The sequence below is a fragment of the Bactrocera dorsalis genome, chromosome 1 (assembly GCF_023373825.1).
Source record: "Bactrocera dorsalis isolate Fly_Bdor chromosome 1, ASM2337382v1, whole genome shotgun sequence".
Lineage (NCBI taxonomy): Eukaryota > Metazoa > Arthropoda > Insecta > Diptera > Tephritidae > Bactrocera > Bactrocera dorsalis.
This window is the reverse complement of record NC_064303.1, coordinates 114069736-114095148: the sequence shown is the minus strand read 5'-3', so window position 1 is coordinate 114095148 and position 25413 is coordinate 114069736. Positions and strand designations below refer to the sequence as shown.

General features: G+C 39.0%; 3 protein-coding genes across 5 annotated transcripts; 2 read left to right on the top strand and 1 right to left on the bottom strand.

Annotated features, from left to right (window-relative positions):
- Window positions 1–1078: 1078 nt before the first annotated feature.
- On the top strand, window positions 1079–1879 carry LOC105229377 (uncharacterized). Its single transcript, XM_049454598.1, has 4 exons — window positions 1079–1237; window positions 1291–1458; window positions 1515–1666; window positions 1846–1879. The coding sequence occupies exons 1-4, from the start codon at window positions 1091–1093 to the stop codon at window positions 1877–1879; spliced, it is 501 nt and encodes a 166-aa protein (XP_049310555.1). The 5' UTR covers window positions 1079–1090.
- A 2066-nt stretch (window positions 1880–3945) lies between these two features.
- On the top strand, window positions 3946–4666 carry LOC125778127 (uncharacterized). The gene is made up of 4 exons (XM_049454587.1): window positions 3946–3996; window positions 4061–4225; window positions 4285–4452; window positions 4508–4666. The coding sequence occupies exons 1-4, from the start codon at window positions 3946–3948 to the stop codon at window positions 4664–4666; spliced, it is 543 nt and encodes a 180-aa protein (XP_049310544.1).
- Window positions 4667–5693: 1027 nt separating this feature from the next.
- On the bottom strand, window positions 5694–25109 carry LOC105229376 (T-box protein H15). Of its 3 annotated transcripts, XM_049455020.1 has the most exons (7): window positions 23830–25109; window positions 23247–23760; window positions 17673–18019; window positions 17476–17606; window positions 8428–8713; window positions 8044–8288; window positions 5694–6703 (listed from the first exon to the last, which is right to left on the bottom strand). In XM_049455020.1, the coding sequence occupies exons 2-7, from the start codon at window positions 23740–23742 to the stop codon at window positions 6151–6153; spliced, it is 2058 nt and encodes a 685-aa protein (XP_049310977.1). In that variant the 5' UTR covers window positions 23743–23760; window positions 23830–25109; the 3' UTR covers window positions 5694–6150. The 3 variants fall into 3 exon arrangements, with proteins under 3 accessions (XP_049310977.1, XP_029407429.2, XP_011207945.2); XM_029551569.2 differs by having other exon boundaries at window positions 17685–18019; window positions 23247–25109; XM_011209643.4 differs by having other exon boundaries at window positions 23247–25107.
- Window positions 25110–25413: the final 304 nt, after the last annotated feature.

The following is a 25413-nucleotide window of genomic DNA, read 5'->3' as shown; positions in this document are numbered from 1 at the left end:
CGTTATTTCGCCGTTCTTATTTTTTAAAAATTCAATAAAAATGCTGGCATGACTTCCATTTTTTGGACTGCAGTTATAAAAGAATTAAACGACAAACTTCAATGATATAAAAAAAAAATGTATTTCTAATTAATAACGCTGCATGTCATAAGCTTAGTTTCACTACTAGTTTATTGTAGCCTTTTGCTCAATGCATAATCTAAGCTTTCAAAGCACATTACAAGTGAAAGTGTCTGATTCGAGAAAACGTACTTTCAGTAGATGGAGGGGATATGGATTTTGGTGGTGAGTCACCCCTCACTATTCAAATTTATTCAAAAGGATTGGTATATTTAAAACATCACACATGATTAGTTCATAACGAAAAATCGGTAACCGATTATTTACAGGCGAAAACCATCACCTTTTAGAATCGCTCCTTTCTTTTGAAAACCATGACTGCTTCGGCGAAGAAAATGAAACCGAAGAAAATCTTTATTCAGAGACTAGAATTGAAGAACCGAGTCAAAACCAATGTAGGCAAGATGCAATTAAAGAATTTCCTACCATAAAGGAGCTTTTGCATGTCAGTTTTGAAAATGTTTATTCAGAGTCCATAGGCAAGTCGAGCGCATTCGGCTGACGTTAAGTTCGATATCACAACAACTGGCAAATAGTCGTCTCCCTACCTACTTATCCATCTAATCCGGCTTCAAATTTTCGTGGTTTCGAGCCATCATTGAATAGTAGTTGATAGTAGATTCTTAAAACCCGTTGTGAAATCTGGAACCGTTCCTGAGCTTACGGTTATTGTTAAAAACTTTGTACATTTAATTTTTTTTCCTGCTAATGACCCCATTGCAGTTAAAAATTTTCCGCAATTAATTAAACAACCGATATGGGATATTAATTGGCTTTCAATAATCATAAAGTAGTAGTATTAAGCTAGGAAGCTCGATGTTGTCAGAGTTTTCGAAAATGTCGAACAAATCGGTACAAACGGTGGTATTACTCGGCATTATTTTTGTTGTGAGTATTTCAAATTTTATCTTATTTTTGTATTTGAGGAGTGGATTCTAAACTATTTTTCTAGATTGCCGTACATTCAAAGATGGATTTCACGAATATTAAATGCATTTCCTTCGATAATTCTACCTTGTACTTCGATATCTGTTTATTAAAGTCCGTTAATCGCACCTACAAATATTTAACGATAAGTGCTAGACTCCCTAGAAAGCAACCCACTAACGACATAAAGGTGAGTTAGAGACAATTACTCGGTGTCATGTCGTTACAGTAAAATTAATTTAGGTGAATTTTGCCATGCTGCGAAAGGAAAACGGCTACAAACCCTTTCTATATAACATAACCATTGATGCCTGTAAATATATGAGAACGCGCAACAACCCCGTAATTCGCTTCGCACATCAGTTTTTCGAGAAGTACTCCACCATCAATAGAACCTGCCCCTATGGACAGGTAACTATGCTTTTATATTATAATACAGGCTGTAATAGTTAACATCTGATATTTAGCAGGATGAACTGCTGGATAAGCTCCCAGTTTTTCACGTCAACAATTTAATGACAAACGTGCTTCCATATCCCCACGGAGATTATGCTTACCAAATTACTTTCTATTTATATAATTCAAAGTTGCTTATAGTAACGGTATATGGCTCATTAAAGTAAGAAGGAGCCTAATATGTGAGGAAAATACTTGTACCGGCGAAGGACAACAATTATTTCAAATATCTTCTGTTTTACTTATGTGTAATGACCAAATTATATATTTTAATGTGTACATATATACAAATACAAGTACAAATATAATCCTGTTATGATATTAACTGTTACACGTTTCCAGAAGTCAGCTACTTGGTTATGCTCTCAGCGGTTAATTATTATTGGCGTTCCAATTAATAGCACGCTATTTAAATTAGTCTGCCATTAATGCATCTTCGAACACGTGGAGCAACTCTGCAGTTTAAAGGCATGGCATTTTATAATTATATGTAATTTTCTGTATTGTCCTAAGTATGTTCCACGTTACATGCCCTGTACAAGCATACATATTGTGGTAGAAATCACTGGAATAATTAATTACTCACGGCGGCGGGCGATTAATGTTTCGACGCATTCTGTGCGCTCCCACAACAGCGCTCAGAAGTCCGAAAGTTTGGCTTGCTCGGCCATCGAAAATGTTTTCGGGCGCCTTTGAAAGTGTGTCACTTTCTCAAAGTTTCTCAAAGACGCCATTAAAAATTCAAAAATGACGCAACTGTAAGTTTAAATAAAGTCATTTTCGTGGGCACGCATAAACGCTTTTTAATTACTATGGGAGTGCTGGCATAAGTGGAGCATTTGAAAAGCGTTAGGTTATCTAAATATCAGCTGCTATTATGACAACGTCAACAACGCAGGTGAAAATTAAGTTATTAAACTGACACATACTCACATATACATACATATATATGAATATGCCTTATTGTCATTTATAGGCATAATAATTATTAGGTTAAACGCACACCTATGTATGTATGTATTCGGAGCAGGAGACCTCGCTCAGCTGTTAGTGAGTCAGTATGGCTTATTGATTTATAATTGCTTTCAATGATTTGTTGGTGTAATGTATTGAAAGCTCACTTTATAATTAATGATTGTGTCCACAAATTAAAAGTAGATGTTTAATGTGCCGTTATGTATTTATTAGATCGTTAAGCGCTTTCCAGAAACGAGCCAGAGACACGAAAAAGAATTACAAAAGTGTGGTCTTCATTAGAAATGCGTGTGATAATTAAAATAATTGTCCAAACGGTGCTTGGTGGAGCATACTTAATTTATGAAATGAGCTCTATCTATATTACTCTCCAAAAGAAACAGTTTATACCAGGGCACATTTCAATTTTTCTATCACAATTTCTGACATCCAATAGCCTTCGATTAAGTCGATGAAATCTGCGAATATATTCATACCGTATACAGCAGACCATATCAGCTGATGCCACCTATCTTATGAAAGCGCAATGTAAAAGAACTCTCACCAACGTTGACCTCTATATAAGTCCCCACCACAGCAGAGAAGTTGGAGTCATGATGTGGAGTGCCATCACGTTTGATAGAACAATTAACTTGATTTTTATCAATCAGAAGATGAACGGTGATCGCTTCAAAACAATGTTGGAGACCATATTTCCAAAATTAAGTGATCTCTTTGAACCAATTCCTTGGATTTTTTAACAAAACAATGCTTCTATGCATAACGTTCATGTAATAAAGTCATTTATTTCGAGTCAAAACGTTTATGTCATGATCTAGCCACCATATGATCCAGATCTTAACATACTTGAAAATATTTGCGGCTGGCTAACACGGAAGGTATACGAAGGAGGAAAGCAATACAAGGAAATATTAATTGAACTATTAAACGTGTCTAGAGCGAAATTTCCTTGACTTACATAGATTCCCTGTATCATTCTATAAAGGATGGGATATATGTATGAAGTTATTACTAACAAAGGAGGCAGTACTCCAGCAGCCTGGCTTCGAAAAGAACAATATCTACAGCTACTAATGATGTTTCGGATTTATTAGTTCAATATTACAAAAAACTGTTTCCTCGTTGCATCCATTTTGTACCCTATTTTATCCGAACTATGAAGCTGGAAGTACTTAGCCGTCTTTGATACTTTTATGGAAAGAAACTTCATTACAGAAATGCCTCAAACGTGCTTGAAATCGAACCACCACTGAATAGTAGCGTAAAGTGCATTCTTAAAACCTATGAGAAAATCCGTGGATATTTTTAGAAACTTTGCTCATTTAATTTACATTTCCACAAAATGACCCGCAGTGGAGCCAATAATTTTTCATGATTATTTTAACAACTGATTTGCGATAACAATTAAATTAAACTAAAATAGAATATCATAAAGAGTTGTTAAGAGAGTTGTCAGAGTTTTCGAAAATGTTGAACAAATCGGTACTAACGGTGGTTTTACTCGGCATTACTTTGGTTGTGAGTATTTTAAATGTTTCTTGTAGTATATATTTTTAGAATAAATTCTAAACTACTTTCCTAGATTCTCGTACATTCGAAGATTGATTTCACGAATGTTAAATGCATTTCCTTCGATAATTCTACCATGTACTTCGATATCTGCTTATTAAAGTCCGTTAATCGCACCTACAAATATTTAACGATAAGTGCTAGACTCCCAAGAAAGCAACCCACTAACGACATAAAGGTGAGTTAGAGACAGTTACGACCACTCGATGTCATGTCGTTACAGTAAAATTAATTTAGGTGAATTTTGCGATGCTGCGAAAGGAAAACGGCTACAAACCCTTTCTATATAACATAACCATTGATGCCTGTAAATATCTGAGAACGCGCAACAACCCCGTCATTCGCTTCGCACATCAGTTTTTCGAGAAGTACTCCACCATCAATAGAACCTGCCCCTATGGACAGGTAACTATGCTTTTATCCTATGATAGCATTAAACAATTAACATTCCGATATTTAGCAGGATGAAGTGGTGGATAAGCTCCCAGTTTCCCACATCAACAATTTAGTTACAAACGTGCTTCCGTCCCCTCTCGGAGATTATGTTTATCAATTGACCTTTTATTTATATGGTAAAAAGTTGGCTATTGTAAAGGTGTATGCCTCTCTCATGAAATAAAGGGCTTAATACGAGTATGTGAGGAAAATAAGTGGATCAAAGAAGGCCAGGAGTTATTATATATCAATTGTTTACCGTTTTCTATGTGTTATCATATTATAAATTTTAATGTGTATAAATATACATATAAATATATTCATAAAAATATTGGGTAATCGAAAAAGTCTTTTTTATATTTATAATGAACTTTAATGAACCAAATATGTACCATGTTGGTCAATTATTTTTTGCCATTTTGCCGCTAGAGACATTATTCCATCAGCGTAAAACTTTTCTGGTTTCTCGGCGAAAAACTGCGACAAGCAATTTTCACAGGCCTCTCTTGAAGCCAACTTTAGGGAGTTCTGCATTGACCGATACAAATGTTAATCCGATGGTGCAAGGTCACGGCTGCATGGTGGATGCATCAAAACTTCCCAGCCAAGCTCTCACAGTGTTTTTCGAGTCTTCAAAGAGGTGAGTGGTCTAGCGTTATCCTGATGGAAAAGGAAGCACTTTCTGTTGTTCAGTTCTGGTCGTTTTTTTCGATTGCCTGTTTCAATCTCATCAATTGTTGACAGCAAAATGTAGAATCAATCGTTCGACCAGGCTGGGTCAGCTCGTAGTGGTTGATTCCTTTCGAATCCCACCAAACACTCAGCATAACCTTTCAAAACGTCAATCTTGGCTTTGTGATAATTTGTTGAGCTTCACCACGCTTGGATCATGATCTTTGTCGCACATTATTCTGGTATTTAATTTCCTGTTATTCGTCTTCTTTTACCAATTCGTTTCATATGATCATATGCCGTTAAGCGGTCGTATTTACTAGACCATTAAGCATGTTAGGGAAACGAGAACGAAAAACGATAGTTTGAAAGGAACATTTAAGGATTAAAAAATTCCAAAAGTCGCTTAAAGAGCTCTGCGGAAGGCATTGCTTCACTTCTACAAAACAACACAGATATCGAAATCATTATTAGTACAGCCACTTTCAAAAATGATGATAATTAAAAATGTTTATATAATTTGCTCCAAATCGATGCCGTGCTTTGCTTGATTCTATTTTTTTTAAATAATTTTTGAAAGCTCATTAATTTATTATTGTTTTAGTTTTACAATGCTAGACATACTTTTATACATTTATTATATATTTCTAAATATTTTTTATTATCAACTACATACATACATATACAAATTGATTAGGAACATATATAAATAAAGTACCGTTTTTACAAATACAATAAATTAAACAGATTTCATTTGAATTAGCATTTTTACATTACATTACATAATCATTATCGCAATTGCCTAATTTTAATAATTTTAATACTGCAAACGCACATCCAAATATTCTACAATTCACGCCAAACGAAACCACAACCGGCTCCTTTTTTCATGCGCGCACAAAGCTGGCAACGCCAAAAAGCATATCAATAATCGATGAAATTAAAAGCAAAATATCAGATTGCACATTTAAATCCCCGCACGCTTCAGACCGCTCCTCATAGTGGAGGCGAGCGCGTTAGTGGCGGCGGCTGCTGCGGCACTTGCTGCTGTTGTTGCTGTGGATGCGGCACCTGATACGGGCTGTAGCGCTGAAAGTGCCTAATACGCATATCCGGCGAGGCCGAACCGGACGAGGAGGGTGTAGTGGCCGGTGGCGGCGGTGGCACGCCAACCATGATGGACGATGGCGGGGGTGGTGGTGGCGTGCGGCATGCGTTGGCCGCTGCTGCAGCGGCGGCGGCGGCTTGTGCAGCGACTGCCTGTTGATTGGCGCTCGCTATGAAGCCGGCGGTCAGCTGCGGCCACTGCTGCTGCCACATGCCAATGTTGAAGGCGTTCAGCACGGGCGGGCGCTGGTACAGTTGCGGCAGCAGCATTTCCGTGTACGGCGAACGGCCAAACATTTGCAGATGCTGGCGCGCCTTCTCCAGAAATGCCAGCGAGGCGGCGTCGGCTTCTTGCGGCGACAGCTGCGCCATTAACGGGTCGGGAAAGAAGCGCAGCGGCGAGCGCAGGTGCTGCTCGAGCAAAAATGAGTCCATGGGGTCGCTGTGGGTAAGAGATTTATTTAATTAAACAGTGTTGGAAGTAAGCTTAGCATTGTATTTCAATAAATTTTATAGTATTTTTTAAATTAAAAATTATCGAAAGCATATATTGAAACAAGTTCAAAACTATTTAGCATGAGGTAAGTGTAACTCGTTGCTTTGCCAAAGGCTGATTTCTGTAACACAGCGCTAAATACCGCTTCGAGCCATGTTGCGCTGACTTTACAAGTGGCTGTAGGTATGTGATCAGTGTTATCGTCACATTTGCGATTGCAATTATCATTCGGATAACGCAAATAACATGTACTACAACGAAGGGAGTTGGTACTCGTACATGGCTTAGATGATGAATGAAAATAACGCCAATAAAAAGTGGTAACACATTCAGTGCAACAAAAACATTTAATGCGCTGCTTTTGCTTTGTGCTTTGTGTTGTTGTAGAAACAACATTGTACGTTATTAGCAGCGTTTCGTTAGTTGATCATGTTCGTGTTGCACGTACGACTGCGCTTCAAAGTTAAATGCGCCGACCTATAATTTTCTCGGCCAACCTAAAATGCTGACGGCCGCCGCTTAATTGTGTTGTTGTACTCGCCTGTGTGTACCGCATATAGGAGCATACTACTGTGCGAAGCGTTTACGCTGCTTTATTGCTGCTGTTGCTAATTTGCCAAAGCCGAACACTGTCGGCATTTGTGCGCTGTGCCCTGCTCTTGCGACGAAAGTGTCGAATAATAAAAAATCTCTCCTGCCACTTGCAACACAGCTTGCCTTTCGAAATTCCTGCTGATTTTTTGCTGCTTGCCACACCGCAAGCATTCCGAACTTTATTATCTCTCAATTTTTTCATATCCGAATTTGGCAAATTTTCGGGCCAAACACTTTTCAGCTTTTATGATATGCGAGATATTTCTTAACACTTCATTCGCCGTCACACGCATGCCGCATGAAAGCACCGAGGCCTCCGCACGCAACATGCGATGCAAGTGATCTGCGTAATTGTTGCTGAAAATTTATTTATTGCTAAATTGGCTTTTGTGGCTTTTTTTGGCTCTTTGTCTCTCGCTCGCCTTGCCTTTGGCAGTGGTTGAGGTGAGACAAGAATGTGAACGTGTTTTGACAAGCGTCGAATGCAATTAATCATTTTCACTACCGAATCCTCAAGCAGACATGCGAAGAAAGCGGAGAGTGATGTGTGTGTACTCCGAATAGCCAATGGCAACGAGAATTTCGGTATGGAGCGATAGCTGATGAATGGTCAATTGTAAGCTCGAAAGTTCATAAAAAGCACTGCCTCTATTTTCCATATATGTATCTACATGTGTTTGTGTGTTACCTACCGATCAAAGTCCGTCAGACGCGAAGAGTCACGAAATCCCTTTGCGAATGGGTTTGAGTCGATTTTCAACTTTGTGATTAATTGATTTTGGTAAGCCGTGACCGCTGTGAATACCGTCTCCGGAAAAACGAAAGTTTTGTGGTCCAGCTCCTGCAGGTCCTTCGGGTTTGTGGGTATATTCTGCCCATGGGCGAGCCGCACTAGATGTATGCGCGGCTGGTAACGGTGCATGGAGTTCAGTACGATCTGTAGAATGGTTTGAAGGAAAAAATAAAGATTTTTATGAATTTTTAGAACGTTTGCTGTGATTGAATTGGGCGCTAGTGTGAGTCTTTTCCCTGATTTTTATAAATTTCTTGCTTTTGCACAATTGAAATTGACTAACCTGCCCATTTTTGTCCATTTCGTTATTTGTCAGTTTCACTTTCTCGAAGGAGACCACTTGCTTTCTCAGCGCCTCCACACTTATGGGACAATCGGGATGTGGATAAAGCCGCGCTGGCGGCGGTGGATCCGCTTTGCCCGCAACTAGCCATGATGAGCGGTGATAAGCATATCGATAGCGTCGTGAATCCATCGGCACAACATCCAACACCACAGCGTAACGGTCGGGTGGTTGTATCTGACGCAGAGGGCCTGAGAAGCTGACGCGCACGGTGGGAAACATACGTCTGAGGTAATATGAAATAAAACGAAAGCCGTAATTTGAGCTTTAGAACTTTAAAATAAATAAATAAGAATGTATAATATATAAGTATATGTGAGATAGACTCTTCTGTATCGAACTGCATTAAGAGTGAAGATATAATTTCCAATTTAATTTCACTAAACTTGGAAAGACGTAAATGAGTAGGTCCTATAGATTGATTTTTCACAGATTTTCATACGTTTAAAGCCACTCATTCCGCGTTCACAAGCCTCACGCCTGCTGACAACAGTTCATTTTCCTACTTAGTAGCCGATTAGTATGGCACTGAAAGCGCAGTTAGCTTTTGTGGTTAGTATTATGGAAATTCGGAGAAAATTAAGAAGTAATGTAAATGAGTATATATATGTACGTGTGTATGTGGCACTTAATGTGAAGTTGCCGAAATGCCATAATTTTAATGGAGTCGTTTTGTATGAGCGGCTAATAAGCTGTGAACATGCAAAATGTGGCGTCTAAGTTGACGTTGTGGCAAGTTGTTAAGTAAATCATAACTGATTGGCCAATAAAACAGTGGGAGGCAGAAATTAGGTGGGCGAATAAGGCCGTCGCTGAGCCCAGTTAGAATTGGAATATTAGTAAATTATGTGAAAGCCAAGCAAGTATGATTGCAGAGAACTAAGTGTTGCATTCCTGAAAATGCTGGTTTCTTTCAGTAGTGTCTCTAAGAGAAGAGTGTGAATTTGTTGCTTTGTTTCATAAATATCTAGCTTCCTAGAGAGCTGAAGCAGGTTTTTTGAACTAATATTATTTATAAGTGAATTCCACTTTTAAGATTAAGCCGCTTACACTGAACCCTAGTAGCTGCACTTTGCCCAAAACAATGCGAAATAATTAGGCTTGCAACATTTGTCACAAATTAGCATATCAGGCTGACACATCAAAGGCTAATAATAATTTAATGCGCTCAGATCCTCAAAAACCAGAAGTACCGCCAACACAACGCTCATATAAAGTAAGACCAATGGTTCTACACACATACATACAAATTTGCTGTACGCAGAGCAGTATTAAAGTGAAATACTAATTTTCATAGCTTAATTAATATTTCATTGTGAAGAATTCATTCGACGGCGTCAAACGGCAGCTGAACTAATTCAAAGGACATTTATCATCGCAACAGCAACAACAAACACCGCCGTCGATGAATCGCTTTTTTAAAGAAGTCAGACAAAGAAGGAATGAAGTGTCTAGCAGAATGATCCTACCTGAGCCGAGCAGAAGACAAAGCGCAGTGTAACGGATAGCGGACAGAGAACACGCAATAAAATTGTACTTTTGACCGTATTGAGTGGACCTGGCGGGGGGAGCGGTGCAACAACAACATACAAGTAATAAATAGCGATAAAACGAGAACGAAGCGAATCGCCTGCAACTGACCGCGTTCATGAGTGCAGGGGACCTTTCGGCCAAATATACATAGTCGGCACATCTCGTAGTTGTTTTTGGGTTTTCGGTAAGAATTATGAAATTAATAAAATAATAATAAAGGCAGCAAATGTTCAAAGGCATGTTGCTGCTATCTGCGCTGCCAGTGTTATTGTTGTTGTTGGCGAGGTAATAAACAGCAATGCGCACACCTCTTATCGAGTCCAGCGATAAGGATCGCGTGTGACCGCGAAGCAATCGGACCGTAAGCGTAAGCGCGGCATTAGAGGCGCATTTATTGTCTGTGCATGTTAAGTGTGGCACGTTGCAGGTTGCAACAGCAGATATGCCTCAAAGTCGCAGACGCACCAACAAACACACACACGAAGACACATTGCATGAACTAAAAGCCTACGAGCATTTTCGTAAGCGCACGACGGCAGATTGAGTGGCGAGGGGGCAGGCGACGGCGACTGACTGAGCAGTGAGAGGCCGGCGGACAGCGACAAAGCTGCAGAAAATTTAAATTTATGTGTTGAGTTGTCATAAAAAGCGGGAAAATTTGCATTTTTAGTTTTATTGCATTTGTCGGCAATGGATTAACGAGCGCCGGAGCCGAGGTGTTGATAATGAAATGGCCGAGCGTAACAACCGCGAAAGCTGACCTCGAGAATTTCGGGATTCCCAACAGCCTGAGCGCATAGCAGAAGGGATGATCAAAAAAAGATGATTAATACAATGCGAAAATTCCGCTTTTATAACTGTAAATGAGCGGAGGAGAGGGTGAACATATTTCGTTTAGGACTTTCTCTTAAAACAAATAAGGAAGCATAGCCAACAAGGTGCAAATGCCAGCGAAATCAATAAAGAGCCGTAAAGCAAATAGCAAAGTGTATTTATAGCGGCCGCGTGATAATTGATGTCATTGCGAATCATCAGCGAAAATAACAAATAAAGGCGTGTTGCACAAACCTCATTCGCTTTGCAGAATAATTAAAGGCCTCGGTTGTTTATTTTCTATGTCACTTGTAGCATGAATTTATGATGTCCACCCACCGCCACCAGCCATCTGCCACACGCACCGACAGGCAACAGTCAACAAGCACCGCCAAGCGCTGCGGTTTGCGACGGCCGGGCCGAGCGCGTTTGTGTAAGAATTTGTTTCCCTTTCAGCGCGGCAACTGAGGTGGTATGACGCGGTAGACCGCATGCGGCATGCTACAATTAGCACTATTGTAGTGCACATTTATTAAAATATAACAGAATCGTAAGAAAAAAGTTCGCGCAAGCAGCAGCGCAAACCTGCGAACGCTTATCGCAGCGCTCATATCTTTAACGACGACAACAACAACAGCAAATCCGCTGCCTACACCCAGTCACACAGCCGCGCACATGTAAAGGGTGATTTTTTAAGAGCTTGATAACTTTTTTTAAAAAAAAAACGCATAAAATTTGCAAAATCTCATCGGTTCTTTATTTGAAACGTTAGATTGGTTCATGACATTTACTTTTTGAAGATAATTTCATTTAAATGTTGACCGCGGCTGCGTCTTAGGTGGTCCATTCGGAAAGTCCAATTTTGGGCAACTTTTTCGAGCATTTCGGCCGGAATAGCCCGAATTTCTTCGGAAATGTTGTCTTCCAAAGCTGGAATAGTTGCTGGCTTATTGCTGTAGACTTTAGACTTGACGTAGCCCCACAAAAAATAGTCTAAAGGCGTTAAATCGCATGATCTTGGTGGCCAACTTACGGGTCCATTTCTTGAGATGAATTGTTGTCCGAAGTTTTCCCTCAAAATGGCCATAGAATCGCGAGCTGTGTGGCATGTAGCGCCATCTTGTTGAAACCACATGTCAACCAAGTTCAGTTCATCCATTTTTGGCAACAAAAAGTTTGTTAGCATCGAACGATAGCGATCGCCATTCACCGTAACGTTGCGTCCAACAGCATCTTTGAAAAAATACGGTCCAATGATTCCACCAGCGTACAAACCACACCAAACAGTGCATTTTTCGGGATGCATGGGCAGTTCTTGAACGGCTTCTGGTTGCTCTTCACCCCAAATGCGGCAATTTTGCTTATTTACGTAGCCATTCAACCAGAAATGAGCCTCATCGCTGAACAAAATTTGTCGGACGTAAAGCGCGAAACACATTTCGAACCGAACACTGATTTTGGTAATAAAATTCAATGATTTGCAAGCGTTGCTCGTTAGTAAGTCTATTCATGATGAAATGTCAAAGCATACTGAGCATCTTTCTCTTTGACACCATGTCTGAAATCCCACGTGATCTGTCAAATACTAATGCATGAAAATCCTAACCTCAAAAAAATCACCCGTTACATATATTATGTGTCCACCGCTAATGAACTCCAACAATGCGAGGCGCTGCGCTGCGCCGCGTTTCGTGCACAATCGCATAACTCATTTCGGTACATAATTTTTGAAATGTCAAAAACACTTCACGAAAAAATATCGTGTTGAGTTATAAGGCCTTGACAAGCAAGCCAACTAGTCAGCGCTGGGAAAAGCCGGCGAAACACGGCAGAAGTGGCTAAGCTAAAAAGTGAGCGGTGCGTGTTGCCAGAGCAGCGAAGAGTTTTGTTGAAGCTCGACGAATTTACCAAAAGCGAACATTTCTGGCGACAGAACACCATGAATTCATTAACATTTCAAGAAAAAATGTTCCAAAATATTTTTATTAAAGTGCTGTCGGTTCCTCGCGAGTGCATTCGGAAATGATTCATTTGTACCTCAGCTTTTGGGTACGCTTATTTTATGAACTTGTGAAACAGCTCAATTTACAAGAAAGATCTTTTGTAATAATCTATTGTTAACCGTTATTTGTTAGATAAAGACGTTTTTTTTTTTGGATCAGGGGCGGATCCACGGGGGGTGAACTGCGAAGAATTACCAAAAAAAAGTTAAAAGTTTACATTATTTCCATCGTAAGTGACACTCCGCGAAGAACGGTACTTTGAGTTTCATGTACAAAATTATGAAGTATCCCCACCCCCTCAAAATTCTACTCTGCATCCGCTCTTGTTTTGCATAAACATCTTAATACCGATTTAGTTAATACCAGGGATTCTATACTATTGCCATTTTAAAGACAAAGCTTATGTGCGACATGGTTTCAATGGTAATCAAGGAAAACTAGAAAAACACTGGGGCAGTGAGTTGTCGATCTTTAGGTCTTATGACCGAGTATAGTATAGTATAGGTGCTTTTTGGTGCCAAAACTTCACGGCGTTCTAGACTGTCCGACTGAGACCGACCTCTTTCTCTTAACCAACTTAGTGACGTTTTTTGAGGTTATGTGACCCAAACATTACGTCGTTGATTCGGAAAATTTCTTCATCGTAGGTTTTTCGAAGTTAATCAGTGATTTGCATAAAATGATGCTATAAAATCGATACATCTACTAACCGATACCTGAAGAAAAATATTTCGACCTCCGAGTTTTTCTTAGTAAACTTTGATAGTCATCTGCTGTGCGAATTTACTACTGCAACTATGGTTTATGACCGAAGTCTTTGCACTGTAGACCAAGAGCAAAAGAAAATTACAAAGCGCATGGTAAGGTATTACGGCGTTCATTGAAATTTGAAGGGTTGAGGGTTATGAACGGTGGAAATTTGAATACGTAAATTCATATGACGATTGCTTTCGCGTCGCACTGCCGTACGAACGTCGTAAAATGTCAGTGAAAAATAAACTGATGAAAGGGGAACGCTTGGGATAAATGGCGACAGAGTCGGGGAGGCTACACACTGCTGCCGGCATGCGTGTGCGTAGGGAAATCATAACGGAAAACCGTAAATCATACATAGTCTTCACCATTTACATTTTATGAACGGTTAGCAGCGTGTTCAGCTGCTCCAACCTCACACACAGACACACTTACAAATCGCTGTGCAGGTCTTGCTACTTACTTACTATTTTTTCTTACATAAAAGCCAGCATTTGCACACGTACAGTCGTGGTTCTATTTTCGCCGCGCCAGTGTGAAAGTCTAAATCCGGCACCGCGCCACATATCACACATTCAGTGGGCGGGAAGTGGCAAGTGTCGATTTTATGGTACGTTTTATGGCGCGAAAAACTAGTGAATATCAACAAATTCGTAAAATAGTAAAGCATAAAGCGGTAAAAAGCCGAAGTGCTTGAGGGGCGAATGGCGGGCAACACACACCCACATACATATGTGTGTGTGTATGAGTGTGAATAAGTATTTTGTGTGAATGCCTTTCGCATTATTCGCACGCCATTGCAACGCCAACGCAAGCTGCTGATAAGCGTGTTCATTTTCGAGTTTTCCCCGACTTTTCCTCAATCAAAATTGCCGTAAAAGTGGATTTTTATTGAATGCGGCGAGGTGTGGCGTGCAAATCACAATTTTCAACGCAACAACTGCCGTGGCAATTAGACGAAATGCCAATTTGGTGAAATTCAATTTTTCAATTTGTTTTCAATTTCTCAGAAGTGGCATGTGGAGCCGAGTGGCTACGGCTACTGTCTTGCTTGCTCGCTCGGAGCGTGTAAAATCGAGTGTTGGCAAACATTTTGGCACCTTTCATACCAACGCACACACATATACGTACATACTTACATATATATACACAGATTGACATGCTGCATGTGTGTTTGTTTGTGTTAGTAATGCCTTGTATGTGTGGCTTAGGTGCAAAGGAGCACTTAAAGTATAACTAACTCGCCTAACAATAGCTTGAAAAACACGGCTGTGCAACCGCTGCGACCACTTTTGCTACTGTTGCATTCACCAACGTGAGCGAGCTGGCGGTCGGTAGCACCGCTGCGACCACTGACTGCGTAACAAAAACACAGCTGACCACGTGTTATGCCGCTGCTTACCACAACCAAGTTACTCTGCGTTTTGTAGCATAAAGCAGTGACAAAGAGTCCGAGCCCGACTTCCTCAAGCAATTGTGTGATTGAGCATATAAATTGCTATATTTTTACAAAAGATTCCTGCAAATAACAGTTCTGATTTTCAAAAATCTTTTTCGGGTGTCGAATTTATTATTCTCATAGAGATGCTCACATCTTGAAAAATTTGGAGGTATGTCTACACGAAGTTTAGGTTTTTAGGTAAAATATTCAGGTCGTACAAGTCCGCAAATGTTAAAGGATCGTCGGAATTTTCATGACAGCTACACGCACGTCGTTTTTTCAAATATATTCCGAAGAGTGAACGACTTTCATACACCTACAGACAGTACACTTTTTATGAACAGAAGAATTGCATTTGCTTACGAGTACATTATTGAATATCCTCAAATGCATATTTTCCCCAAGGCGTTTTTGAGAAATTTTCATTACGCATGCGCATTTGCATGTCAAGGAGTCATAGAAAGCATTACATTGCCATTATGTGACGGCAACAAGCCGTAAAACAACTAGCTACTGACGATAAGTTGCATTTTGCGGCGCCTTTATAGTGTTTCCTTTGCAATCTTTGGACGGACAAAATAGTAGGTACAATCGATGGGCGTAAATAAAGGAATTATGAGTTCGAATAGGGCTATATCGGAAAAAATGCTGTCAAATCTAATGGTTATACCCTGAACAGGGTATATAAAGTTCGCAACGAAGTTTGCAATCTATATAAGAAAATGTCGGAGACCCTATAAAATATATATAGAAATGATCAGATCATGGGAGCTGAGTCGATTCAGCCTTGTCCATCCGTCCGTCCGTCGGTGTGTATTTGCGCGTGCCCCTAGAAACTGCTCATTTGTCTGAACCGAAATCTATTATAGCATATAGTTGCCATACGAATTGAACGATCGGAATCAATAGCTTTATTCGTTTGCAAACTTTTGTAATTATGAAGGTGCAACCGAAATTAAGGGTTTTGGTGTTTTTAGTTCGAATTAAGGGGTTACATCGGTTGAAGGGTTTCAAAAGTATCTATTTTTTTATTGTCTTAATATATTCTACAACAGTTCTATAATATTTTTCAAAATTTTCAAGTTGGTCCGAGTAATAGTTTCGGAGGTACAGCCTTGTGAACTTGTGCGCTCGAGGCTAGCTAGGCTAAGTACGCCGTCTTTAAACGAGGCTTTTTCGAAACTGTGTTTTTGAAGTCGGTTGGAAGGATTTATCGAGAACTACTCAACTGATCTTCATGAAATTTTATACAGGACTTTGAATTACAGTTCTGAAAGACGTGGACGAGGGATTTTCTTTCGAAAATTTTCACTGCAATTTTCACTTTTATTTAAAAATTTCTACCAAAAATCCAATTTTCAAATAAAAAAAATTTAAAAACTGTTTTGCAAAAATTTCAAAATTTCTTTGCTAAATATAAAAAAATCTAATAAAATTACGTTTTTATTACTCAACTGATTTTTCCAAACAAAAATATTCATTTGAGACAATAACTGTAATATAATTTATGGAATAACTAATAAATTGTATTTGCCTTGCATATGTTTGACACATTGCCACACCCACGCATGCAAGTCGCGTTGCAATTCCACATTAGAATGAGTGCAAAAACAAATACGCTCTGAAATAATGACAAACGAAGTGCTGACATCGATTCATATCTTCAAAGCGGGGAAGGCGAAACGCCGACGGACGGCTCGTGTAACAAGCTGAGTGCCGCCGTTACGAGGCCGGGCGGCCGGCCAGGCGTTTACGCTTGGCATGTGTGACGAAAGTGCACCCACATTTTGGCCAAGAACAAAGGGCTACAATTTGCCGAGTGGGTAACGAAGCAAGCAGCTAATGAGTGACCCGCTGAGCGTTGTGACAACAAGTCAACTTTGCTTCAGACCATAAACGGCTCGGCGTGTGTATGTATGTGTGTGGTTGTGGTAGGCAGAATGTGCGCGCATTGTCGGCGTCCTGTTCGTAATTAAAGAGCAAAGGATATTTGCGAAAACGGAACTAACGACGACAACAACAACAACACATACACAACAAGCACATGGCACAAATATGAAAATGACTAGGCTTATTACGTACATATGTACATACATAACTGTGTTTGCAACATGCAACACGAACTTGCGTCAAAATTTTGTTGTTGTTGTTGTTTAAAAAAAAATGTGGAAAATCAAAGATTATATTAGACTTGTGCTTTGTGCTTTTCTCTAAAACTTTTTGTGGAGAAAATTCAAATTTTCAAAAAGTACCGTTATACCTAAAGCTATGTTAAAAACTCAATGCTTCCTATTGGAAAATATATATTTTGAATATTAACCCTCCTATGTTACATACTTAATTATACCAAATCACTTGAAATGAAGTTCTTACATTTCCAAGCCGCTACTTGAGCTTCGAGACAAACACACTTTACTTCACTTTAATAATTAAATACCGACTCACCTCCCCGTTTTGGTGATTATCATCTCAGTGCCCAATTCGTGGAACTTGTCCCACAGTTCCTTCGTCTCCAGGTGACATTGCACCGGCAGCAGCTCATCACAGTTGCAGGAGCCAACAATTTTCGGTGCAGACTGTCAACAAAATAAAATCAAATTAGTCGCGTATGGTTCCGGGGGCTTAGGTGGGGTTGTGCTGACTTTGCGTTTTACCTGCGCGGGCTCCGGCGACAGGCGATCCTCGTCGTTCGCGGTGGAGCTGTTGGGGCTCTGCGGTGAAGCACGCCCCCGACTGCTGCTACGCCTTGCTTGCTGTTGTTGTACACCGGTGCTATCACCGTTACTAACACTGGCGCTATGCTGACTGTGGTGCGCGTGCCGTTGTAGTTTGTGGTGCGCCTGTGGCAGGTGCTGTTGCTGCAACTGATGGCGGTGATGGGCACGCATTGCGCGCCCCGACGGCGACTCGGAGTCGCTACAGTCCACCACGTCCACATCCACATCGACGTCATCGTCTGGCTCGGGATAGGGTTCCACCGAAAGCGGACCTGTGTACGGAGAAGGATTAAAAAAAAATGCATATATGTTTTTGTAGAATGCTGCTAATTATTATAAAATCATAAAGGTAAATATTGGCGAAATGTTGCAAACGAAAAGGAGTGTGTAAGTATATCCAGGCCTAACAACTCGATTAGGTTTATTGGGGCGAGGTCTGTCAACAACGCGACACTCCAGTGGCGCTCGGCACTCTGACTCCGGCGCGTACAATTCGCTAGCTGTCAAAAGCTAGACGCAGACGTGACAGCCAGAACGGCCCCTCTGTTATCGCAAATGCCTCTTTGGGCACACCTACACAAATACATATGTATGTATGTGTATTTGAAAATGGTTATTGTGGATATCGGTGCGTTGCAACCGGAATGCACTCCCTGCCACTAATGAGACACAATTAAGTTGGCGGCTGTTATGACAGCAACAACAATATGCAACTGCAACCGAAATTTGCATGTAGTTGGAGCGAGTGCATGCGGCATGCCCCCAGTGCGTAATTGGCGCCGCGCAGATGCATATTTCAGATAGGAAATTCAATTATTTGTTTTATGAAATTATTTCATGCAAATGACTTGACCAATTGGCTCTGAAACAATTTGCGGCCACATTCACACATATTCACGCGTATATATTCATACACAGTGCACATTTTGCATTTATTATTATTACTGCTTTTTTTGCTTATAAATAATATAAATAATTTAGGTAATTCGTTGAATGCGCCGCATTTTTTGCTTTTCTGCTTGACATTGATTTCACTGAAAATGTGATGCGACAATTATCGGGTAATCAAGTTCACACATTTCCATCATTTGTATACTCATTAGCATTAAAATATTTGCAACTGTTTGCATTTTTGTACAGTGAACTCATTATCAGGATTTTATTGAATCCGGAAAACGAATTATCGACTTTGCCAAGTTTTCCAATTGATTTTCGATCTCTGTCAATTTGGACGAAGAAATTTTGCTTCTCTTATTAAATAAAAATGTATTTTAGCAAGTAACTCACGATGTTTCTGTCTCTTGCAACATATTGAAGTTTATTTTAGAACTGATTTTCCGAAAATTTGAAGAGCTAACAATTTTATTTAGTGCTCTATAAGCCGAATATGTTTTTTGGTATGTAAAAAGTATAAATTTTCAACAATTTCTATAAAAAAGTAATTTCTGAAAACAATGCTTTCTGAGCTTAAGGAATTTTTGCCAATTGAATTGTCGAATTAAAACTTAAGTTTTGAAGATATTTAACAAGTGAGTGTCATAAAATGCCTCAACCAGTGCCTTAAACAGCAAATTGCAATACAAGTTCGATTAGTGATTTTTCTCAGTTATCATGTAACTGTATTTCCCTTTTTTTGAAAACTTTTTTCTTCAGTTCAAAATATTCAAATTATTATAGAAATTAAAGGTTTATTGTAGAAAAAGCAATATTAATTAGAAATATGTCCAATATCGTTACCTAAAAAGCAAAATAACATAACATCACTGTTCATAAGTTTACAGGCAGAGGAAAAACGGTATAATAGAAACCACTCATAATGCAACAAAATTGAGTTTGGGTTTTAAAATGGTTATATATTGGTTATATCTGACGGAGGAAGCCGAAAATTTTATGCTACACATACATATGTAATAAAAAACTCAATTTCGATTTTTTTAAAGATACGTTGTTTTGCATTTTAGGTGACAATATATACATAAGTATACTAGAACATCCTACTGCGAGTTGTTAATGATTATAGTATGAAGTACTGAAGAGTGTGGGGAAGATCGGGGACGACTACAATTTTTTGCAGATTCTTTCGCCAACAATTCGCTTTAATTGTTTCCAGTATGAATATCTATTAGAATAATTTCACAGAGACTTTTTCTATTAAGGGGTTACATGGGTTTAGGGGTTTCAAAAAATCGATTTCTTTATTGTCTTATTAAACTCTACAACACCTCTAGAATATTTTCTTTACTTTTCAAGTTGATCCAAGCAATAGTTTCGGACATACGGCCTTGAGGATTATGTGGTCGAGCGTAGCTGGGCTAAGTCTTTAAGCGGGGTTTTCTCGAAACTGTGTTTTTGAAGTCGGTTGGCAAGTTTTCTCCAGAACTACTGAATCTATTTCATGAAATTTTACACAGGTTTTTGAGATACAATTCTTAAAGACTTGAATGAAGGGTTTTTTTTTTGATTATTACTATTTGGAAACAATATCGCGAAATTTTTACTGAAATTATAATTTTTTGTAAAAATCCAAAAATCCAATTTTCAGATTTTGTTGTTCTATTTCCATGTTCTAATTTAAGGTTTTAACTAAAACACGTATTTTTTTCATTTTAGATGATCCTGTAAGGTGTTAACCTGAAAACGTGGGCGCATCTTTTTTCCGAGGGGTCAATGGAAATGGCGTCGCAATAACCGAGTTTAAAATATATATTATTTTAATTTCAGAATTTATTTATTAATAGTGTATAATTGTGAATATTTTAATAAAATATTTTATTTTTTATGTGAGAAAAAAAAAATTGAAAAAAGGCTGTTTTTAACCGGAGTGAATCCAAGTAACCCCTTAAAATAGTGAAACTTCAACCGTTAATATCATTTAAGCGGTTAGGTTTCAGAAGAATTTGTACGAAACCATTTTGTGGGCATTCGATTTTCTATAAAATTCATGAAAGGAGTTATTTAATAAGAAAAGGAGGCCCTTCCTGCTAGAAATAAGAGCTCATACTTGGAGAAATTTTCCTTGGGTTGCCTAAGAACCCATTTTTTAGAGTCAATAATATTGCAAATTCTGATCCACCCTAATATAATACTTGTACTTTATATATTGTTCATATATCTGGTGAACACTGAATCTCTCAATAATATTTGCTAAAAATGTTCACTAATAAAAAAAAAGTATTAGAAACAACGTGTAGTAAGGATTCTTTAATTAAAAACAGTTGAACAAAAATTTTAATTTCGTAATATATGTATATAATGATATATAAATCAAAAAATAAATAAAATAAATGAAGATTTCGGAATAATATCATTTTATTGGGTGTTGCAACAAAGTGCCATATAAATTATGACATTTAACCTTTTGTTCATCTTATTATTCTCCCCTAATATTTTAAGCCAAACGCGTTAGTTTATAAAATTATACATTAAACTCAAATTTATTCAGATATTTTTTAGCGATTTTTGTGTTTGATGCAGATTTATTGGTCAATTCTGTCAGATCTCGACACCCCACAGCAGCGGAGGAAAATATTGTTGGAAATTTGCATATCACAATGAAGTGAAGAACTGACAAACGCGCACAAACACACACTCGCACATGTCTTTGCTTTTACACACACTATTTAGTTAGTGCGGCGACTTCTTCGAAAAGCCTAAAATGATGCGCTTCCTCTTCCTTTCAACGATGTTGAAGTGTGAAAAACATTTATTTGCATGCGCTGTCGGCTGTCTCAGCTGTCTCGTCCGTCTCCATGCTTGGCGGCTGAGTGCCTCTTGGCTAGTAGCGCCTTACTGTGGCGATTTCGAGGCGTTTTACTGTTAATATGCATGAATAAATGTGCGCAACAACACTTCGGATATAATAATAATTACGAGTGTTTCTGCATATATTATATTTATTTATGGGCGTGAAACTTTTCTTGATTTGCCTGACTGATTTCGAAATGTGTGAATATTTGCATACACATCAAAATACCGACGAAAACAGAAGTTTGAACAAAATAACTTCGTTTCAACATAACAGTCTCACAAGAAAATTATGTCCAGACATGATATGCAGATTAACATGTCATTAACACTTTTGATAAACACATAATTCTGTGTGCTTTGTGGTTGTGCTTGAGTCTCAAGCTCTTTATTTGCGGGGCAAATAGGAAGGTTTGAGTTAATGAAAACAAGCCCGTATAGTGCAGGTCAATTCAATCTGATAACGAAATAATTCACATAATGTTAAGCAAAATGCGATTAAATTCAATATAAATGAATATAAAATTGAAGAGACGGTAAATAAATCAACAGTCAATCATACTTAAGAAGTCAACAAATAGTTATATGGCTTTGAGTCATTTGAAAATAAGCAATGACATTTCTATTCACAGGCACTCTAAAAAAGAAACTTATTCTAAATATCTCCCTTCTGCGCTCTACATCCCTGAGGACTACTTCTAGACTTTCTATTATACCCTAGATAACCTTCCTGCCACACATATTGTTTTTGTTAACATTTCCATATGAGAAGTAGACCTAATATACAAGACCTAATATACAAAATGTATAAAATATTTTAAAGGATCTCCAAGGTAAAGGGGTTTGCCACGTTTGGATTCGTAGCAAACTTAATATACCCTGTTAAGGGTATACAAATGAAAAAGTTTTTTTTACTTTTTAAATAAGTGAATTATTTAGTTTTTTATTAAAAATTATATATATACTATTTAGCTCCCGTATATTTGGAAATCCCCTTAGAAGTTACTGAAAACATTTATGTTCTTCTAAGAAGGTTTCTAGGAAGTCTCATTAGGGATAATATATTGAAGAAATTAAAAAAAAAATTTCATTTAAAGAACACTAACGAAAAAAATTTACTTTGAATACCTAGTAATACCCTCAATTGAATTTTTGAGCCGATGTGCATAAAAAGATAACAAGATACGACGAAAAATAAATGAAAGCTGTTATCCAGAAATCGGATTTTACGTAATATTTTGGAATATTAAATGCAAAAAATAACTCTTTTTATTACTTTGAATAGAACTGCACCTAAAACATAGCACTTCTAACAAATATAACTATATTAGGAGTTCTCTACATAACGAAGATTATTTTTGTCTCCTTGAGGTTCACTATATAGAAGTTCGACTGTAGGGTATGCTACTAATTTAGAAAGAATTTAGAAAGACCATGACATAGAACGTTTTATTTAGTCTTTAACATAACTAAACACTACCGGAAAATGAACAGTTTGGAAACAGATTTCATCATATGGCTAACCTAAACCTTACAAAGCTTTACAAAGACTAATAAATATATACACAATATATATTTTACTAAAGTTCCTAGTTGAAACCCAGGCACCCTGGCCTCCATTTCATAATATTTTGTGACATTTACTGTTACATTTAACAAATGAAATACACTATCGCTAACAAAGGAGGCACACATGTGCAGCCCAACAAATACATGATAAGAATACAAGAACGATAAGTACATCTCATTACTCACTCAAGCTCCTTTCGGATGGTTCGCGGCTCGAGGCGTTCGCGCCTCGCGCCATTATCGCAGCGATTGAGAAATCCGTGGCGCCGACACTGGAATTACCGTTGATGATATTTGTGGTGGCTGTCGCTGTTCTAGTTGCCGCGTCGGCAGTTGTTGCGAAAACGCCAGATTGGTTTAACAACAATGTGGCAGCTGCAGCGGCTGCTGCCACGGCGGCGGCGGCAGCGGTGGTGGGTGTGGATTTCGATGATGCTGAGGCTGACGCTGGTGTCGGGACCTGTTGTGTCACGTTAGCGGGCAAATAATTCAGATTATGCTTTTCGTTATGGTAGTAGTAGTTGTTGTTATTGTTATTGTTGGCGAAATTTCGTCTTTCCTGTTGACTCTGGTGGTGTTGATTATCGTGCAGCTTCTGCTGTCTAAAGTGGGTTTGCGGCGATGACGCTGATGCGGTTTGTTGTTGTTGCTGTGCTTCAGACGAGCTGTTGCTCAGAAGCATTTTATCTTAATGTTAACACTTGGAAAATTATTTTATTTTCACTCAAACGGACACTGGGGATATTATAAGTGTAAAAATCTTACTTACAATCGTTAATAGTTTCTGAGATTTTTTTTAATTTTTTCAAAACTTTATTTGTCATCACAATTTCGAAAAATTTACACTGATTTCAACTTTGCGATTCAAGTAATTTCCGGTTTTCATTTTGTTCAACAAACTATTGCAGTACTTTAGGTTTCATATTTGAATTCTTTGGTCGAACTGTTTCGCTTTTCGATTTTAGTGTACGCGTGCAACACGCTCCGCGTACGAGTTTACAATGCGTAAAGTGGCGACGGCGACAACTCGAAAATCCGTTAACACGACAACCGCTCCATTGTCACGCTGACCAATGAATGAAGATGCCAAACGGCGGCTATTGGCGAAATGTCAGGTGGCGCCTGCTCGCCCCAGTCGTACGCGCTGCTCAGTTAACGGCGAGCGACATAGCTTAGGCGCAACATAGCAAACGCGCCGCAAACAGTTGTTTGGCGGATTTGGTAAAAACAGCTAAGACGTGCTGATAGCCACGGAGGCGGTAGCGTTTCATTGGCAACGAAGCGACGAGCTGGACGAAAGCGTCGGCAGTATAAATTGAAACAGAGCGAACGGCGGCGATGTGTTGTTGGGGTCGACTGTGCGAAACGCACTCGAGTGGCAAGCTGAAAGACAGCAAGTGGTGGCGGCCGCAACGGCAGCAGCAGCAGCAGCTGATCGATGGAGGCGACAATTGCCTGAGCGACGAGTAAACGGCCATTCACAACGAGCCAGCCAAAAAACAATAGCAAAAAGCGCCAACAACAAATCATATTAGCGAAATGTTGTAGCAGCTAAAGGCAAAAAGATCACAAGGCGAGCGGCACAAACGAGTCGAAAAGTTGAGAATCTAACCCGACGAGCGGAGAAATTTATCTTTTCAACACTTGAAACTCAACTTGGCAGCAGACAGTAAGCAACGGTCAGTTGAAAAGCCGGCTGATGGGTGGCAGTCACAAGGCGGAGAGAAGGGAGAGATACAATGAAACTGAGCACCTTGCAAAGCGGAATTAAAACAGAATTACAACAACACGCCTACTTAAACATTTTGATTCTTTTGCTGCGTTGAAGACAGCACCTTCCTCAAAGCAATCAAGTCAAGTCCTCACTCATCCACTTAGGAGTGTAAAAAACAGTCTCACGTCAACAAACCGCTTGTTTGGGGGGCTCTTTCATTCTTGGAAATGGCTCTCTGCAAAAATAAGTCAAAATGGAAATGGGATTGCCAAATGAGAGCGGTAAAATTTTCGCATAGACTTCATAGTGGAGCAAGCTCCTGCAATTGCACAGCAACACATGTCCATGTTCATTTAAATAGTGTGGCTAGAACATGGTCTCTCAGTGAAAGCCGCAAGAGAGGTCATAAGTTTTGTACTCATGTGCATACTAATTGAATAGCACACTGAAGTTATTCAATAATATAGGAATTCACAGAGATCCGCTATGCAAATGTGCGAGAAAGAGCTAAACTTCTGCTTAGTTGGTATCGAGAGAGTATGTAGTTGGACATATTTCCTTCTGATGTGAACGAGATAGTTGTCTTCCAATTGGATTTTCTCTATCAAACACTACTAGTATCGCAGATTTTTATTCAAA

Coding starts and splice junctions, on each gene's coding strand:
- LOC105229377 (XM_049454598.1), top strand. CDS start 1,091: ATGGATTTCACGAATATTAAATGCATTTCCTTCGATAATTCTACCTTG. Junction 1,238..1,290: donor AACCCACTAACGACATAAAG/GTGAGTTAGAGA, acceptor AAATTAATTTAG/GTGAATTTTGCCATGCTGCG. Junction 1,459..1,514: donor GAACCTGCCCCTATGGACAG/GTAACTATGCTT, acceptor TCTGATATTTAG/CAGGATGAACTGCTGGATAA.
- LOC125778127 (XM_049454587.1), top strand. CDS start 3,946: ATGTTGAACAAATCGGTACTAACGGTGGTTTTACTCGGCATTACTTTG. Junction 3,997..4,060: donor TACTCGGCATTACTTTGGTT/GTGAGTATTTTA, acceptor CTACTTTCCTAG/ATTCTCGTACATTCGAAGAT. Junction 4,226..4,284: donor AACCCACTAACGACATAAAG/GTGAGTTAGAGA, acceptor AAATTAATTTAG/GTGAATTTTGCGATGCTGCG.
- LOC105229376 (XM_049455020.1), bottom strand. CDS start 23,742: ATGCTTCTGAGCAACAGCTCGTCTGAAGCACAGCAACAACAACAAACC. Junction 17,607..17,672: donor CCGCGCAGGTAAAACGCAAA/GTCAGCACAACC, acceptor TTTTGTTGACAG/TCTGCACCGAAAATTGTTGG. Junction 8,289..8,427: donor AAATGGACAAAAATGGGCAG/GTTAGTCAATTT, acceptor ACCATTCTACAG/ATCGTACTGAACTCCATGCA.